This window comes from Oncorhynchus keta, unplaced genomic scaffold (genome assembly GCF_023373465.1).
Source record: "Oncorhynchus keta strain PuntledgeMale-10-30-2019 unplaced genomic scaffold, Oket_V2 Un_contig_23617_pilon_pilon, whole genome shotgun sequence".
Taxonomy (NCBI): Eukaryota; Metazoa; Chordata; class Actinopteri; order Salmoniformes; family Salmonidae; genus Oncorhynchus; species Oncorhynchus keta.
Window position 1 is genome coordinate 1 of NW_026283479.1, and position 15000 is coordinate 15000.

The following is a 15000-nucleotide window of genomic DNA, read 5'->3' on the forward strand; positions in this document are numbered from 1 at the left end:
GTTTATTGGACAGAGACAGAGAGACAGGAAAGGATTTGTCCAGTTTATTGACAGAGACAGGAAAGGATTTGTCCAGTTTATTGGACAGAGACAGGAAAGGATTTGTCCAGTTTATTGGACAGAGACAGAGAGACAGGAAAGGATTTGTCCAGTTTATTGGACAGAGACAGGAAAGGATTTGTCCAGTTTATTGAGACAGAGAGACAGGAAAGGATTTGTCCAGTTTATTGGACAGAGACAGAGAGACAGGAAAGGATTTGTCCAGTTTATTGGACAGAGACAGTAAAGGATTTGTCCAGTTTATTGGACAGAGACAGAGACAGGAAAGGATTTGTCCAGTTTATTGGACAGAGACAGGAAAGGATTTGTCCAGTTTATTGGACAGAGACAGTAAAGGATTTGTCCAGTTTATTGGACAGAGACAGTAAAGGATTTGTCCAGTTTATTGGACAGAGACGGAGAGACAGGAAAGGATTTGTCCAGTTTATTGGACAGAGACAGAAAGACAGTAAAGGATTTGTCCAGTTTATTGGACTGAGACAGAAAGACAGTAAAGGATTTGTCCAGTTTATTGGACTGAGACAGGAAAGGATTTGTCCAGTTTATTGGACAGAGACAGGAAAGGATTTGTCCAGTTTATTGGGACAGAGACAGGAAAGGATTTGTCCAGTTTATTGGACAGAGACAGGAAAGGATTTGTCCAGTTTATTGGACAGAGACAGAGAGACAGGAAAGGATTTGTCCAGTTTATTGGACAGAGACAGTAAAGGATTTGTCCAGTTTATTGGACAGAGACAGAGAGACAGGAAATTATTTGTCCAGTTTATTGGACAGAGACAGAGAGACAGTAAAGGATTTGTCCAGTTTATTGGGACAGAGACAGAGACAGGAAAGGATTTGTCCAGTTTATTGGACAGAGACAGAGAGACAGGAAAGGATTTGTCCAGTTTATTGGACAGAGACAGAGACTTTAAAGGATTTGTCCAGTTTATTGGACAGAGACAGTGCAGTTTAGACAGAGAGAGCTCGATGTGGGGTAGTATTGATTTATCCTGCTTCAACTGTTTTACTTAGAGATACTCTTGTTTATCTGTAAAGTTCAAACAGGATAAGTCATATATGCTCTTGTTTCTGAAAGGGGAGATTCTTATGACCCCATACACATTTCACCAGTTACTCATCTCACTTCTTCATCTCACTTCTTCATCTCACTTCTTAATCTCACTTCTTAGTCTCACTTCTTCATCTCACTTCTTAATCTCACTTCTTCATCTCACTTCTTAATCTCACTTCTTAATCTCACTTCTTAATCTCACTTCTTAATCTCACTTCTTAATCTCACTTCTTAGTCTCACCTCTTAGTCTCACCTCTTAGTCTCACTTCTTAATCTCACTTCTTAATCTCACTTCTTAATCTCACTTCTTAATCTCACTTTTTAATCTCACTTTTTAATCTCACTTCTTAATCTCACTTCTTAATCTCACTTCTTAATCTCACTTCTTAATCTCACTTTTTAATCTCACTTCTTAATCTCACTTCTTAATCTTATTTATTCATCTCACTTCTTAATCTTATTTCTTCATCTCACTTAGTTTTACTTCTTAATCTCACTTTTAATCTCACTTCTTAATCTTATTTCTTCATCTCACTTCTTCATCTCACTTCTTCATCTCACTTCTTCATCTCACTTTTTAATCTCACTTCTTAATCTCACTTCTTAATCTCACTTCTTCATCTCACTTCTTAATCTCACACCACATTTTAAACTACATCGTAACATCTCAAAATGTTCCCATGATTGGATGATTAAATCAACTTGATGTCTATTTTTCCTCTCATCTCTCTGTCTCTCCTCCACCTATAGACAATGAGGTGTATGCTTGGGGTAACAACTCCATGGGCCAGTGTGGCCAGGGTAACTCTACTGGTCCCATCACCAAGCCGAAGAAGGTGGTTGGTCTGGACGGTGTGGTCATCCAACAGATCTCAGCTGGTACCTCCCACAGCCTGGCATGGACCGCTCTGCCCAGGGACAGGTTGGTCCTGCTCCCGGAACGCATAGAAATATAGCATGTAGAAGAGACACGGTGCCCAGGGACAGGTCAGTATAGAAATATAGCATTTAGAAGAGACATGATGCCCAGGGACAGGTCTGTATAGAAATATAGCATGTAGAAGAGACATAATGCTCAGGGACAGGTCAGTATAGAAATATAGCATTTAGAAGAGACACGATGCCCAGGGATAGGTCAGTATAGAAATATAGCATTTACAAGAGACACGATGCCCAGGGACATGCCAGTATAGAAATATAGCATGTAGAAGAGACACGATGCCCAGGGACATGCCAGTATAGAAATATAGCATGTAGAAGAGACACGATGCCCAGGGACATGCCAGTATAGAAATATAGCATGTAGAAGAGACACGATGCCCAGGGACAGGTCAGTATAGAAATATAGCATGTAGAAGAGACACGATGCCCAGGGACAGGTCAGTATAGAAATATAGCATTTAGAAGTGACACGATACCCAGGGACAGGTCAGTATAGAAATATAGCATTTAGAAGAGACACGATGCCCATTCCCCCCCTATCCATGGTGCTTCTATGTGGAATGCTGAGTCTGCTGCACCACAACCCTGGACTTCAGACCTGCAGGGGTCAGTGGGGACTGTTCCTACCGTACACACACACACACACACACACACACACACACACAGACCCTATGAGATGATAATATTGTTGTGTTTTAATTGGTCGACAGACAGGTGGTAGCACACACAGACCCTATGAGATGATAATATTGTTGTGTTTTAATTGGTCGACAGACAGGTGGTAGCGTGGCACAGACCCTATGAGATGATAATATTGTTGTGTTTTAATTGGTCGACAGACAGGTGGTAGCGTGGCACAGACCCTATGAGATGATAATATTGTTGTGTTTTAATTGGTCGACAGACAGGTGGTAGCGTGGCACAGACCCTATGAGATGATAATATTGTTGTGTTTTAATTGGTCGACAGACAGGTGGTAGCGTGGCACAGACCCTATGAGATGATAATATTGTTGTGTTTTAATTGGTCGACAGACAGGTGGTAGCGTGGCACAGACCCTATGAGATGATAATATTGTTGTGTTTTAATTGGTCGACAGACAGGTGGTAGCGTGGCACAGACCCTATGAGTTGATAATACTGTTGTGTTTTAATTGGTCGACAGACAGGTGGTACGTGGCACAGACCCTATGAGATGATAATATTGTTGTGTTTTAATTGGTCGACAGACAGGTGGTAGCGTGGCACAGACCCTATGAGATGATAATATTGTTGTGTTTTAATTGGTCGACAGACAGGTGGTAGCGTGGCACAGACCCTACTGTGTGGACCTGGAAGAATGCACCTTCTCTCACCTGCGTTCCTTCCTAGAGCGCTACTGTGACGGCATCAACAGCGAGGTGCCACCCCTCCCCTTCCCCTCCTCCAGGTAGGTACTGGTACTGCAGGCACTCCTACAGGGAACCCTACAGGGAGCTCACTGTAAAGACGGGAATGAAATCGTTGGAACCGTGTCATGGATACAATGTGTTTAGTGGGGTTCTATTCATTCTAAACATTCTGATGAGACCGTCCTGAAGACAGGAATGAAATCGTTGGAACCGTGTCATGGATACAATGTGTTTAGTGGGGTTCTATTCATTCTAAACATTCCGTCCTGAAGACAGGAATGAAATCGTTGGAACCGTGTCATGGATACAATGTGTTTAGTGGGGTTCTATTCATTCTAAACATTCCGTCCTGAAGACGTGAAATGACAGCAGCCTCCATCCACCACACTGACTATTCATCTGAGGCATTAACAGTCCCGTAAGACCACGAAAACACAATAAGGTTTGAGTGTATGTAAACTTCTGACCCACTGGGAATGTGATGAAAGAAATAAAAGCTGAAATAAATCATTCTCTCTACTATTATTCTGACATTTCACATTCTTAAAATAAAGTGGTGATTCTAACTGACCTTAAACAGGGATTTTTTTACTAGGATTAAATGTCAGGAACAGTGAAAAACCGAGTTTCAATGTATTTGGCTAAGGTGTATGTAAACTTCCGACTTCAACTGTACATTCTGTAGCATTTAGCATGTAGCATTATGTAGCATTTAGCATGTAGCATTCTGTAGCATTTAGCATGTAGCATTCTGTAGCATTTAGCATGTAGCATTCTGTAGCATTTAGCATGTAGCATTCTGTAGCATTTAGCATGTAGCATTCTGTAGCATTTAGCATGTAGTATTCTGTAGCATTTTACTGATGCTACAATCAATGAAAACCGTTGCATTGCCTTTCTGCTGGGCTTCGTCTTCTGTCTTATCAAGACAGTATCTCATAACACTCTGACGTACCACTTCATTACAGGGAGCATCACAACTTCCTGAAACTCTGCCTTCGACTGCTGTCCAATCACCTGGCTTTGGCTCTGGCCGGGGGAGTGGCCACCAGTATCCTAGGGCGACAGGCCCGCCCCCTCCGGAACCTTCTCTTCAGACTGATGGATTCCTCTGTTCCTGATGAGATCCAAGAGGTGAACACCGACTCACACAGTAAACCCACTAGATCAGCTGTTCCTTTGAAGGGTGTCTGTATACAGCCCGAATGTTAACAATATAGATTTAACTATAAACCCTCAAAACACTACATCTCTAATTACCAGACAACATTACCTTTCAGACTGGAGATGACAATATGGACTCTGGATATGTAAAGCAACAAGGCACAAGCTGTTGACTGACTGGTCTGAACTTGACTATTTGCCAGGTCCCTGACCCGTTGGGGTTTTGTCCCTGAGCCGTTGGGGTTTTGTCCCTGAGCCGTTGGGGTTTTGTCCCTGAGCCGTTGGGGTTTTGTCCCTGACCCGTTGGGGTTTTGTCCCTGACCCGTTGGGGTTTTGTCCCTGACCCGTTGGGGTTTTGTCCCTGAGCCAAACCCAGTGTCGCTGTGTTTTGGTCGTCAGGCCGGGATTGAGATCGATAGTCAAGCTGTTGTCTCCTCTCGTTGTGTGTTTTGGTTGTCAGGCCGGGATTGAGATCGATAGTCAAGCTGTTGTCTCTTCTCGTTGTGTGTTTTGGTTGTCAGGCTGGGATTGAGATCAATAGTCAAGCTGTTGTCTCCTCTCGTTGTGTGTTTTGGTTGTCAGGCCGGGATTGAGATCGATAGTCAAGCTGTTGTCTCCTCTCGTTGTGTGTTTTGGTTGTCAGGCTGGGATTGAGATCGATAGTCAAGCTGTTGTCTCCTCTCGTTGTGTGTTTTGGTTGTCAGGCTGGGATTGAGATCGATAGTCAAGCTGTTGTCTCCTCTCGTTGTGTGTTTTGGTTGTCAGGCTGGGATTGAGATCGATAGTCAAGCTGTTGTCTCCTCTCGTTGTGTGTTTTGGTTGTCTGGTGGGATTGAGATCGATAGTCAAGCTGTTGTCTCCTCTCGTTGTGTGTTTTGGTTGTCAGGCCGGGATTGAGATCGATAGTCAAGCTGTTGTCTCCTCTCGTTGTGTGTTTTGGTTGTCAGGCTGGGATTGAGATCGATAGTCAAGCTGTTGTCTCCTCTCGTTGTGTGTTTTGGTTGTCAGGCTGGGATTGAGATCGATAGTCAAGCTGTTGTCTCCTCTCGTTGTGTGTTTTGGTTGTCAGGCCGGGATTGAGATCGATAGTCAAGCTGTTGTCTCCTCTCGTTGTGTGTTTTGGTTGTCAGGCTGGGATTGAGATCGATAGTCAAGCTGTTGTCTCCTCTCGTTGTGTGTTTTGGTTGTCAGGCTGGGATTGAGATCGATAGTCAAGCTGTTGTCTCCTCTCGTTGTGTGTTTTGGTTGTCGGGCTGGGATTGAGATCGATAGTCAAGCTGTTGTCTCCTCTCGTTGTGTGTTTTGGTTGTCAGGCTGGGATTGAGATCGATAGTCAAGCTGTTGTCTCCTCTCGTTGTGTGTTTTGGTTGTCAGGCTGGGATTGAGATCGATAGTCAAGCTGTTGTCTCCTCTCGTTGTGTGTTTTGGTTGTCAGGCTGGGATTGAGATCGATAGTCAAGCTGTTGTCTCCTCTCGTTGTGTGTTTTGGTTGTCGGGCTGGGATTGAGATCGATAGTCAAGCTGTTGTCTCTTCTCATTGTGTGTTTTGGTTGTCAGGCTGGGATTGAGATCGATAGTCAAGCTGTTGTCTCTTCTCGTTGTGTGTTTTGGTTGTCAGGCTGGGATTGAGATCGATAGTCAAGCTGTTGTCTCTTCTCATTGTGTGTTTTGGTTGTCAGGCTGGGATTGAGATCGATAGTCAAGCTGTTGTCTCTTCTAATTGTGTGTTTTGGTTGTCAGGCTGGGATTGAGATCGATAGTCAAGCTGTTGTCTCTTCTCGTTGTGTGTTTTGGTTGTCAGGCTGGGATTGAGATCAATAGTCAAGCTGTTGTCTCCTCTCGTTGTGTGTTTTGGTTGTCAGGCCGGGATTGAGATCGATAGTCAAGCTGTTGTCTCCTCTCGTTGTGTGTTTTGGTTGTCAGGCTGGGATTGAGATCGATAGTCAAGCTGTTGTCTCCTCTCGTTGTGTGTTTTGGTTGTCAGGCTGGGATTGAGATCGATAGTCAAGCTGTTGTCTCCTCTCGTTGTGTGTTTTGGTTGTCAGGCTGGGATTGAGATCGATAGTCAAGCTGTTGTCTCCTCTCGTTGTGTGTTTTGGTTGTCGGGCTGGGATTGAGATCGATAGTCAAGCTGTTGTCTCTTCTCATTGTGTGTTTTGGTTGTCAGGCTGGGATTGAGATCGATAGTCAAGCTGTTGTCTCCTCTCGTTGTGTGTTTTGGTTGTCAGGCTGGGATTGAGATCGATAGTCAAGCTGTTGTCTCTTCTAATTGTGTGTTTTGGTTGTCAGGCTGGGATTGAGATCGATAGTCAAGCTGTTGTCTCTTCTCATTGTGTGTTTTGGTTGTCAGGCTGGGATTGAGATCGATAGTCAAGCTGTTGTCTCCTCTCATTGTGTGGTGCTGTTGTTGTTTATGCCAGACTGTGTTTGAAACGCTAACACTGTGTTGTCAGGCTCTAACCCTGTGTCTCTGTGTTGTCAGGCTCTAACACTGTGTCTCTGTGTTGTCAGGCTCTAACACTGTGTCTCTGTGTTGTCAGGCTCTAACACTGTGTCTCTGTGTTGTCAGGCTCTAACACTGTGTCTCTGTGTTGTCAGGCTCTAACACTGTGTCTCTGTGTTGTCAGGCTCTAACACTGTGTCTCTGTGTTGTCAGGCTCTAACACTGTGTCTCTGTGTTGTCAGGCTCTAACACTGTGTCTCTGTGTTGTCAGGCTCTAACACTGTGTCTCTGTGTTGTCAGGCTCTAACACTGTGTTGTGTTGTCAGGCTCTAACACTGTGTCTCTGTGTTGTCAGGCTCTAACACTGTGTTGAGTTGTCAGGCTCTAACACTGTGTCTCTGTGTTGTCAGGCTCTAACACTGTGTCTGTGTTGTCACGCTCTAACACTGTGTTGAGTTGTCAGTCTCTAACACTGTGTTGAGTTGTCAGGCTCTAACACTGTGTCTGTGTTGACACGCTCTAACACTGTGTTGAGTTGTCAGGCTCTAATACTGTGTTGAGTTGTCAGGCTCTAACACTGTGTTGAGTTGTCAGGCTCTAACACTGTGTTGAGTTGTCAGGCTCTAATACTGTGTTGAGTTGTCAGGCTCTAACCCTGTGTCTCTGTGTTGTCGGGCTCTAACACTGTGTCTCTGTGTTGTCGGGCTCTAACACTGTGTCTCTGTGTTGTCAGGCTCTAACACTGTGTCTCTGTGTTGTCAGGCTCTAACACTGTGTCTCTGTGTTTTCAGGCTCTAACACTGTGTCTCTGTGTTGTGAGGCTCTAATGGTTTCTCTGTGTTGTCAGGCTCTAACCCTGTGTCTCTGTGTTTTCAGGCTCTAACTCTGTGTTGTCAGGCTCTAACCCTGTGTCTCTGTGTTTTCAGGCTCTAACTCTGTGTTGTCGGGCTCTAACACTGTGTCTCTGTTGCGTTGACCCATCTCCGTGTTTTCTCTAGGCTGTGATTGAGACTCTGTCTGTGGGGGCCACTATGCTGTTACCTCCTCTGAGAGAGGATGGAGCTTCTCCACTCCCTGCTGCCCCAGGGACCTGACAGATGGGAGAGTCTGTCTAAAGGACAGGTATAGTACATAGATGTATTGCACGTTGGTCTGAACAACACTATTTACCTGTATCAATAAGGCCCTAGTTCTATTTAGTCAATAAGGCTCTAGTTCTATTTAGTCAATAAGGCCCTAGTTCTATTTAGTCAATAAGGCCCTAGTTCTATTTAGTCAATAAGGCCCTAGTTCTATTTAGTCAATAAGGCCCTAGTTCAATTTAGTCAATAAGGCCCTCGTTCTATTTAGTCAATAAGGCCCTAGTTCTATTTAGTCAATAAGGCCCTAGTTCTATTTAGTCAATAAGGCCCTAGTTCTATTTAGTCAATAAGGCCCTAGTTCTATTTAGTCAATAAGGCCCTAGTTCTATTTAGTCAATAAGGCCCTAGTTCTATTTAGTCAATAAGGCCCTAGTTCTATTTAGTCAATAAGGCCCTAGTTCTATTTAGTCAATAAGGCCCTAGTTCTATTTAGTCAATAAGGCCCTAGTTCTATTTAGTCAATAAGGCCCTAGTTCTATTTAGTCAATAAGGCCCTAGTTCTATTTAGTCAATAAGGCCCTAGTTCTATTTAGTCAATAAGGCCCTAGTTCTATTTAGTCAATAAGGCCCTAGTTCTATTTAGTCAATAAGGCTCTAGTTCTATTTAGTCAATAAGGCTCTAGTTCTATTTAGTCAATAAGGCTCTAGTTCTATTTAGTCAATAAGGCTCTAGTTCTATTTAGTCAATAAGGCCCTCGTTCTATTTAGTCAATAAGGCTCTAGTTCTATTTAGTCAATAAGGCTCTAGTTCTATTTAGTCAATAAGGCCCTAGTTCTATTTAAGCAATAAGGCCCTAGTTCTATTTAGTCAATAAGGCCCTAGTTCTATTTAGTCAATAAGGCCCTAGTTCTATTTAGTCAATAAGGCCCTAGTTCTATTTAGTCAATAAGGCTCTAGTTCTATTTAGTCAATAAGGCTCTAGTTCTATTTAGTCAATAAGGCTCTAGTTCCATTTAGTCAATAAGGCTCTAGTTCTATTTAGTCAATAAGGCCCTAGTTCTATTTAGTCAATAAGGCCCTAGTTCTATTTAGTCAATAAGGCCCTAGTTCTATTTAGTCAATAAGGCCCTCGTTCTATTTAGTCAATAAGGCTCTAGTTCTATTTAGTCAATAAGGCTCTAGTTCTATTTAGTCAATAAGGCCCTAGTTCTATTTAAGCAATAAGGCCCGAGGGAGTGTGGTATATGGTCAATATAGCACGGCTATGGGCTGTTCTTAGCCATGACGCAACACGGAGTGCCTGGATACAGCCCTAAGCCGTGGTATATTGACCATATACCATAAACTCCCAAGGTGCCTTAATGCTATTTTATATAACAGGTGGGTCTAATCCTGAATGCTGATTGGTTAAAACCGCATTCCAGCCGATGTCTATTCCACAAGTTACCACCGGCTAAATCTATGACGTTAAAAATGCCTATTTACTCTGTTCCATCTGACTCCGGCAAATACAACATTTCGTCAGCCCAGCCAGGCAATTTATGAACTTGATCTCCACTATGAAAAGCATCTAGACATGGTCTCACATTTAGTTTTCAACAGAGGGGATTTATATCAACCTTTCTGTTTGTCTCTCTGACATTTGCAACATTGTTTCAATATTCAAATTTGATCTCCAGCTGTCTCATAGTAATGAACATGTCGGGAGTCGGGACAGACGGGCAGGAAGCTTTTCTCAACCTGTCAAAATCATGAATCAGCATCATCTTTATGGATTAAAATATACAAAGAAATGTCAAAATAAAACGAAGTGCAGGTTTGGGAAAAGCTGCTCCAAACGTTCCCAAGTCAAAATGCTGCCATAGATCGATAGATAGCTGACTTCTGTGTATCTCTCTTCAGCTGCATCCTGTCCCTGCCCCTGACCTCTAACCTCTGACCCTTGACCCTGTGTTTTCCAGAGGATGCAACTGGACATCATTCTGACTTCGCTCCAGGACCACACCCACGTAGCATCCCTCCTGGGGTTCAGCTGTCCCCCCGAGGCCCCCGAGGCCCTGGCCTCCTCCTGCGGCCTGGACCCCTCCTACGGAGCCCCCGGCACCAACCCTGACACACACCTGGCTGAGATCCTAATGAAGACCCTGCTCAGGAACCTGGGCTTCTACACGGTGAGGAGAGAGGCAGCCTAGTTGTTCCAGATCATTCTGTCTCGCAGTGGCTTGCGAAAGTATTCACCCCCTTTGGCATTTTTCCTATTTTGTTTCCTTACAACCTGGAATTAAAATAGATTTTTTTGGGATGGTTTGTATCATTTGATTTACACAACATGCCTACCACTTTGAAAATACTGAATATTTTTTGTGAAACAAACCAGAAATAAGACAAAAAAACAGAAAACTTGAGCGTGCATAACTATTCACCCCCCCAAAGTCAATATTTTGTAGAGCCACCTTTTGCAGCAAGTACAGCTGCAAGTCTCTTAGGGTATGTCTCCATAAGCTTGACACATTTAGCCACTGGGGGATTTTTGCCCATTCTTCAAGACAAAACTGCTCCAGCTCCTTCAAGTTGGATGGGTTTCCGCTGGTGTACAGCAATCTTTAAGTCATACCACAGATTCTCAATTGGATTGAGTTCTGGGCTTTGACTGGGCCATTCCAAGACATTGTGGGGATGGTGTTCTCGGGGTGATGAGAGGTGTTGGGTTTGCACCAAACATAGCGTTTTTCTTGATGGCCAAAAAGCTACATTTTAGTCTCATTTGACCAGAGTACCTTCTTCCACATTTTTGGGGAATCTTCCAAATGACTTTTGGCGAACACCAAACGTGTTTGCTTATTTATTTCCTTAAGCAATGGCTTTTTTCTGGCCACACTTCCATAAAGCCCAGCTCTGTGGAGTGTACGGCTTAAAGTGGCCTGTAGCTCATAGAGAGTACAGAGGTACTCTCTGGTCCTTCTGTAGCTCAGTTGGTAGAGCATGGCGCTTGTAACGCCAGGGTAGTGGGTTCGATTCCCGGGACCACCCATACGTAGAATGTATGCACACATGACTGTAAGTCGCTTTGGATAAAAGCGTCTGCTAAATGGCATATTTTTATTATTTTTATTTTTTTATTTTTTATTTTTATTTATTTTTTTATTTTTATTTTTTAGCCTAGCTCTTCACAGACTACACCTCTCTCCACTAGATTTGGGGGCATCTCTATTAGTTCTGCCGATCTGTCAGTCATCCAGTATGTCCTCTACCGTTATTTAGGCAGGGGGGAGGGCCCTACGTTATGTTGCCTCAGGATTAAAGGTAGGGAATGGATGGAGAGACAACCCTGCACCATTTCTCTTGGGAGTCTTCCAGTCTATGATTAGACCTGCAATAGGGTACAGCGGTACTAAAATGATTCAACCATTGAACACTGAGTAGACAGTTTACCTCTCCTCTCCTCTCCTCTCCTCTCCTCTCCTCTCCTCTCCTCTCCTCTCCTCTCCTCTGTAGCTGTTACCCTGCTAGTTTATCTCCTGGGTGGTAGATGTAGCTGTTAGTTTATCTAGTTTATCTCCTGGGTGGTAGATGTAGCTGTTACCCTGCTAGTTTATCTCCTGGGTGGTAGATGTAGCTGTTAGTTTATCTAGTTTATCTCCTGGGTGGTAGATGTAGCTGTTAGTTTATCTAGTTTATCTCCTGGGTGGTAGATGTGGCTGTTAGTTTATCTAGTTTATCTCCTGGGTGGTAGATGTAGCTGTTAGTTTATCTAGTTTATCTCCTGGGTGGTAGATGTAGCTGTTAGTTTATCTAGTTTATCTCCTGGGTGGTAGATGTAGCTGTTAGTTTATCTAGTTTATCTCCTGGGTGGTAGATGTAGCTGTTAGTTTATCTAGTTTATCTCCTGGGTGGTAGATGTAGCTGTTAGTTTATCTAGTTTATCTCCTGGGTGGTAGATGTAGCTGTTAGTTTATCTAGTTTATCTCCTGGGTGGTAGATGTGGCTGTTAGTTTATCTAGTTTATCTCCTGGGTGGTAGATGTAGCTGTTAGTTTATCTAGTTTATCTCCTGGGTGGTAGATGTAGCTGTTACCCTGCTAGTTTATCTCCTGGGTGGTAGATGTAGCTGTTAGTTTATCTAGTTTATCTCCTGGGTGGTAGATGTAGCTGTTAGTTTATCTAGTTTATCTCCTGGGTGGTAGATGTAGCTGTTAGTTTATCTAGTTTATCTCCTGGGTGGTAGATGTAGCTGTTAGTTTATCTAGTTTATCTCCTGGGTGGTAGATGTAGCTGTTAGTTTATCTAGTTTATCTCCTGGGTGGTAGATGTAGCTGTTAGTTTATCTAGTTTATCTCCTGGGTGGTAGATGTAGCTGCTAGTTTATCTAGTTTATCTCCTGGGTGGTATTAAGTAGCAGATCTGTGCTTCTCTCTCTTGTTGCCTGAATATTCATTGTGTGTGTGTGTGTGTGTAACATTGTCCTGGTCTGTGTGTGTGCGTGTGCGTGTGCGCGTGCGTGTGTGTGCGCATTGTGCAGGACCAAGCGTTTGGGGAACTAGCAGAAGAACAGTGACAAGCTGCTCCAGGGAACGTCTTCCTCAGACAGCAGTCAGCTCCGGCCCATCTCCAGGAGAGCTCTGCTCCCTACAGAAACAACTGCTGGCATACTGCCACATCAACTGTGTTACTGAGGTACGCAGGGACACACACACACACTGGGCAGGGACACACACCACACACACACACACACACACACACACACACACACACACACACACACACACACACACACACACACACACACAGAGTAATAGTTAGTTAGTAACATTGTCCTGGTCTATAATACCTCCAGAACTCTACTAGTAGTAATAGTTAGTAACATTGTCCTGGTCTATAATACCTCCAGAACTCTAGTAGTAGTAATAGTTAGTAACATTGTCCTGGTCTATAATACCTCCAGAACTCTAGTAGTAGTAATAGTTAGTAACATTGTCCTGGTCTATAATACCTCCAGAACTCTAGTAGTAGTAATAGTTAGTAACATTGTCCTGGTCTATAATACCTCCAGAACTCTAGTAGTAGTAATAGTTAGTTAGTAACATTGTCCTGGTCTATAATACCTCCAGAACTCTAGTAGTAGTAATAGTTAGTAACATTGTCCTGGTCTATAATACCTCCAGAACTCCAGTCAGTGTGGCTCTGCTCCTAAGCACCTCCAGCTGCTGCTCCCCCCTCTCGCTACAGACATCTTCTCCCGCTCCACCACCCTGCTGCAGGAGAGCTCCTGGAACGGCAGCATCAGAGAGAAACTACGAGGTTATTATGTCTACTATTGTATCACCCTGTCTGTCTGTCTGTCTGTCTGTCTGTCTGTCTGGCTGGCTGTCTGTCTGTCTCCCCCTCTATCTCTCCCCTCACTCTCTGTCACTCTCTGTCTCTCTCTCTCTCTCTCTCTCTCTCTCTCTCTCTCTCTCTCTCTCTCTCTCTCTCTCTGTCTCTCTCTCTCTCTCTCACTCTCTCTCTCTCTCTCTCTCTCTCTCTCTCTCTGTCTCTCTCTCTCTCTCTCTCACTTAATAATAAAGTTATCAAATAAAACAAATGTAATATAATATAAATATTTTATTAAAATAAATAACTGATGGTTGATAAGAGATGAGCAGTAATGGACAGTCACTACCTTCATGGGTCTTGTATTAATTGTTTTATTCTGTTGTTACAGCATTTAACCCACATAATGCATAGTACATTTCATGTAAAGAAATAAATAATAGTCAAAACCAAAATCGTGATTATATTTTGAAAATCGGACCGAATCCGAACTGACTTTAAAAATGGCTAATTGCTCAGCACTAATATCAACCCAGCATGGATCCAATTTCACCCCTTCTAATATCATCCCAGCAGGGATCCATTTTCACCCCTTCTAATATCATCCCAGCAGGGATCCATTTTCACCCCTTCTAATATCTTCCCAGCAGGGATCCAATTTCACCCTTTCTTTTCTCTTTCTGCCTCTATCTTTTGTATTCTTCTCTCTATCTCTCAATCAGAGATGTTTTCATTTCAATGCCAAGAAGAAATGCCTCACTCTGTCTGTCTCTGTTCTAGATGTGATGTACATGTCACTTCCTGGTTTATTATCTCTCTGTCTGTCTCTGTTCTAGATGTGATGTACATGTCACTTCCTGATTTATTACCTGTCTGTCTATCTCTGTTTTAGATGTGATGTACATGTCACTTCCTGGTTTATTATCTCTCTGTCTGTCTCTGTTCTAGATGTGATGTACATGTCACTTCCTGATTTATTACCTGTCTGTCTCTGTTGTAGATGTGATGTACATGTCACTTCCTGGTTTATTAACTCTCTGTCTGTCTCTGTTGTAGATGTGATGTACATGTCACTTCCTGGTTTATTACCTCTCTGTCTGTCTCTGTTGTAGATGTGATGTACATGTCACTTCCTGGTTTATTACCTCTCTGTCTGTCTCTGTTCTAGATGTGATGTACATGTCACTTCCTGGTTTATTATATCTCTGTCTCTGTCCTAGATGTGATGTACATGTCACTTCCTGATTTATTACCTGTATGTCTGTCTCTGTTGTAGATGTGATGTACATGTCACTTCCTGATTTATTACCTGTCTGTCTCTGTTCTAGATGTGATGTACATGTCACTTCCTGATTTATTACCTGTCTGTCTCTGTTCTAGATGTGATGTACATGTCACTTCCTGGTTTATTAACTCTCTGTCTGTCTCTGTAGATGAGATCTACATGTCACTTCCTGGTTTATTACCTCTCTGTCTCTGTTCTAGATGTGATGTACATGTCACTTCCTGGTTTATTATCTCTGTCTATCTCTGTAGATGAGATCTACATGTCAC

At 43.1% G+C, this 15000-nt stretch overlaps 2 protein-coding genes across 2 annotated transcripts in view; both read left to right on the forward strand.

Moving 5' to 3' along the window:
- Window positions 1–1869: 1869 nt before the first annotated feature.
- Window positions 1870–12732, forward strand: LOC118382086 (probable E3 ubiquitin-protein ligase HERC1). Its single transcript, XM_052505403.1, has 6 exons — window positions 1870–2037; window positions 3351–3485; window positions 4416–4581; window positions 8053–8176; window positions 10099–10308; window positions 12656–12732. The coding sequence occupies exons 1-4, from the start codon at window positions 1898–1900 to the stop codon at window positions 8146–8148; spliced, it is 537 nt and encodes a 178-aa protein (XP_052361363.1). The 5' UTR covers window positions 1870–1897; the 3' UTR covers window positions 8149–8176; window positions 10099–10308; window positions 12656–12732.
- The window catches only part of LOC118383197 (probable E3 ubiquitin-protein ligase HERC1), a 24765-nt gene continuing 19600 nt past the window's right edge, over window positions 9836–15000 (forward strand). The window contains exons 1-3 of the mRNA XM_052505402.1: window positions 9836–9844; window positions 10099–10308; window positions 13299–13434. Of these exons, the coding sequence (XP_052361362.1) occupies window positions 9836–9844; window positions 10099–10308; window positions 13299–13434 (355 nt within the window). The remainder of the gene's footprint in view (window positions 9845–10098; window positions 10309–13298; window positions 13435–15000) is intronic.

What these genes read in the sequence shown, in the direction of transcription:
- LOC118382086 (XM_052505403.1), top strand. Translation starts at nt 1,898, where the DNA reads ATGGGCCAGTGTGGCCAGGGTAACTCTACTGGTCCCATCACCAAGCCG. An exon ending in ACCGCTCTGCCCAGGGACAG is followed by an intron (nt 2,038 to 3,350) that starts GTTGGTCCTGCT and finishes ATTGGTCGACAG; the next exon opens with ACAGGTGGTAGCGTGGCACA. An exon ending in TTCCTGATGAGATCCAAGAG is followed by an intron (nt 4,582 to 8,052) that starts GTGAACACCGAC and finishes TGTTTTCTCTAG; the next exon opens with GCTGTGATTGAGACTCTGTC.